The 1918-nt window shown below is 49.2% G+C and overlaps 1 protein-coding gene across 1 annotated transcript in view; it reads right to left on the bottom strand.

The window, feature by feature from the left end:
- efcc1 (EF-hand and coiled-coil domain containing 1) overlaps nucleotides 1-1918 on the bottom strand; it is a 34346-nt gene that overhangs the window by 32100 nt on the left and 328 nt on the right. Inside the window, exons 2-3 of the mRNA XM_037678549.1 lie at nucleotides 1510-1918; nucleotides 94-488 (exon numbers count right to left, since the gene is read on the bottom strand). The exon at nucleotides 1510-1918 is cut by the window's right edge and continues 10 nt beyond it. Of these exons, the coding sequence (XP_037534477.1) occupies nucleotides 94-488; nucleotides 1510-1918 (804 nt within the window). The remainder of the gene's footprint in view (nucleotides 1-93; nucleotides 489-1509) is intronic.

Here is a 1918-nt window from a genome sequence, read left to right on the forward strand (position 1 = left end):
ACCTGTAGTAAACAAGCTCAGCTGTGTGTGTACCTGTAGTAAACAAGTTCAGCTGTGTGTACATGTAGTAAACAACCTCAGCTGTGTGTGTACCTGTAGTAAACAAGCTCAGCCTCCAGCTGGAGAATCTGCCTCTGTAGTGCTGGGACATGACTGGCCTTCACTTCCAGCTCCTTCACTTTGCTCAGACCAGTTAGCAGCGCCTGCCTGGCCTCCTCCACCTTCCTCCTCATGTTCGCCTGCTCCGTCATCAGAGCCTGATTGCAGTCTTCCATAGCAGCCACAGCCTCTTTGGAGCTCCACAGTTCCTGTTCCAGTCTTTGGTTGCACAGCAGGACTTCTTTGACCTGCTGCATCAGCTCCATCTCATGTATAATGTTCTGTAAACTCTCCAGGTTGCTGGTGGGGCCTCTCATCACCAGTCTCTGCTGGGAAACCACACAACCTCTGTCTTGTTTTTGTTTGGAGGCATTTTTCCACAATCCTACCTGAGAAGAAGAGAGTGAACAGAAAATCAGGTTCTTTTACCAAAACAAGTTGGAGAGAAATACAAAAGTGCAAATTCCGATAGATTTTAAGTTTTAATTAATAAAATAAAATTTAAAAACACCAAAGTTTATGGCAAAAATAAAGTGCAACGTGTCTCAAGTAAAGAATGTGTTGGGAATGATGCTCAGCTACTACCACCTCAAATTTTAGCTCAATGTACATATTTTGGTGAGATTTAAATTTTACTGTTTGAAAAAGATCCAAAACAGGTCTGGGTATAACAGAACATATGTCTGGGTGTCATCTGCATAACAATGAAAGGAGATGCCTTATTTTCTAAAAGAGTCAAGAGGAAGCAGGTACAGCACAAAGAGGAGGGGGCCTAAAACTGAGCCCTGCCTGACCCCACACAAAAGGAGAAGAGAAGGGCACGTGGTCACAAGGCAGACACAGAAAGTATCCTTGTAGGACCTAAACCAGTCTAGAGCTGTACTGCTGATGCCCCCACTTCTCCAAACAACTAAATAAATGTCATGGTCCACTGTGGCAAGAACAGCTGATAACTGTGGACAACAGTCACCAGCGTCGGTTACTAAAAACATGTTAAAAACTTTTAAAAGGACAGACTCTGTTCTGAGTAAAGGTTTAAATCAGAAAGTAAAACCTCTCAAATGTTCTGCTCTTTTAAATATGTCATTAATCTGTTGTGACCTTTTCAAGGATTTTCAACAGAAATGTCAGTTTAGAGATGTATCCATGTCAACAGTGCCACTTCTCAACTACTCAGCTGTTAGTTGGTTGTGACGTCATCTTGGGTGGACTCAGAAACTTAGTGAGCTGTAGATGAACTTAGTGTTTATTTTGCTAACACACTGACTTGGCTCTGGCAGGTAAGTTTTAAACTTGTATCATTGTTGGAGCTCTGATTGCATGCATGGATGATGCTCAGCTACTTCCAGCAGACTCTGGGTGTTTGAGTCCCGAGGCAGTAAATAAAGGTGGACCCCCCCACCCCCCCACCTGCAGGGCCAGGCAGCGGGCGTCGCTGCTCTGCAGGGCGGCTCTCATGTCCTCCACCAGCTCCCTCAAACTCGCGTTCTCCTCCTCCAGTTTTCCGATCCGGTCCTCCGCCGCTTCCAGGGCCACTACGTCCTCGTAGCACTCCCCGGAGCACGAGCCCCGCAGGGGGGAGTGCGGGCCCCCCGGGGGGGCACCCGAGCGGCTGCACGCCTCCGGCCGCTTCAGGGGGCTCCTGAGGCGGATCTGGGTCTCTATGTGCCGGCTGTCCTCCCCCACCAGCGGCCGGTCGTCCTCGTACCGACACCCCGCCCGGGTGCTGAAGTACCCGCACAGCTTGGCGTGGAAGTGTCTGAAGGTGAGCTCGCTGGGTGCACCGTCCACGACCCCCACACCGCTGGGTGCACCGTCC

This window comes from Nematolebias whitei, chromosome 7 (genome assembly GCF_014905685.2).
Source record: "Nematolebias whitei isolate Nwh7 chromosome 7, NemWhi1, whole genome shotgun sequence".
Classification (NCBI taxonomy): Eukaryota; Metazoa; Chordata; class Actinopteri; order Cyprinodontiformes; family Rivulidae; genus Nematolebias; species Nematolebias whitei.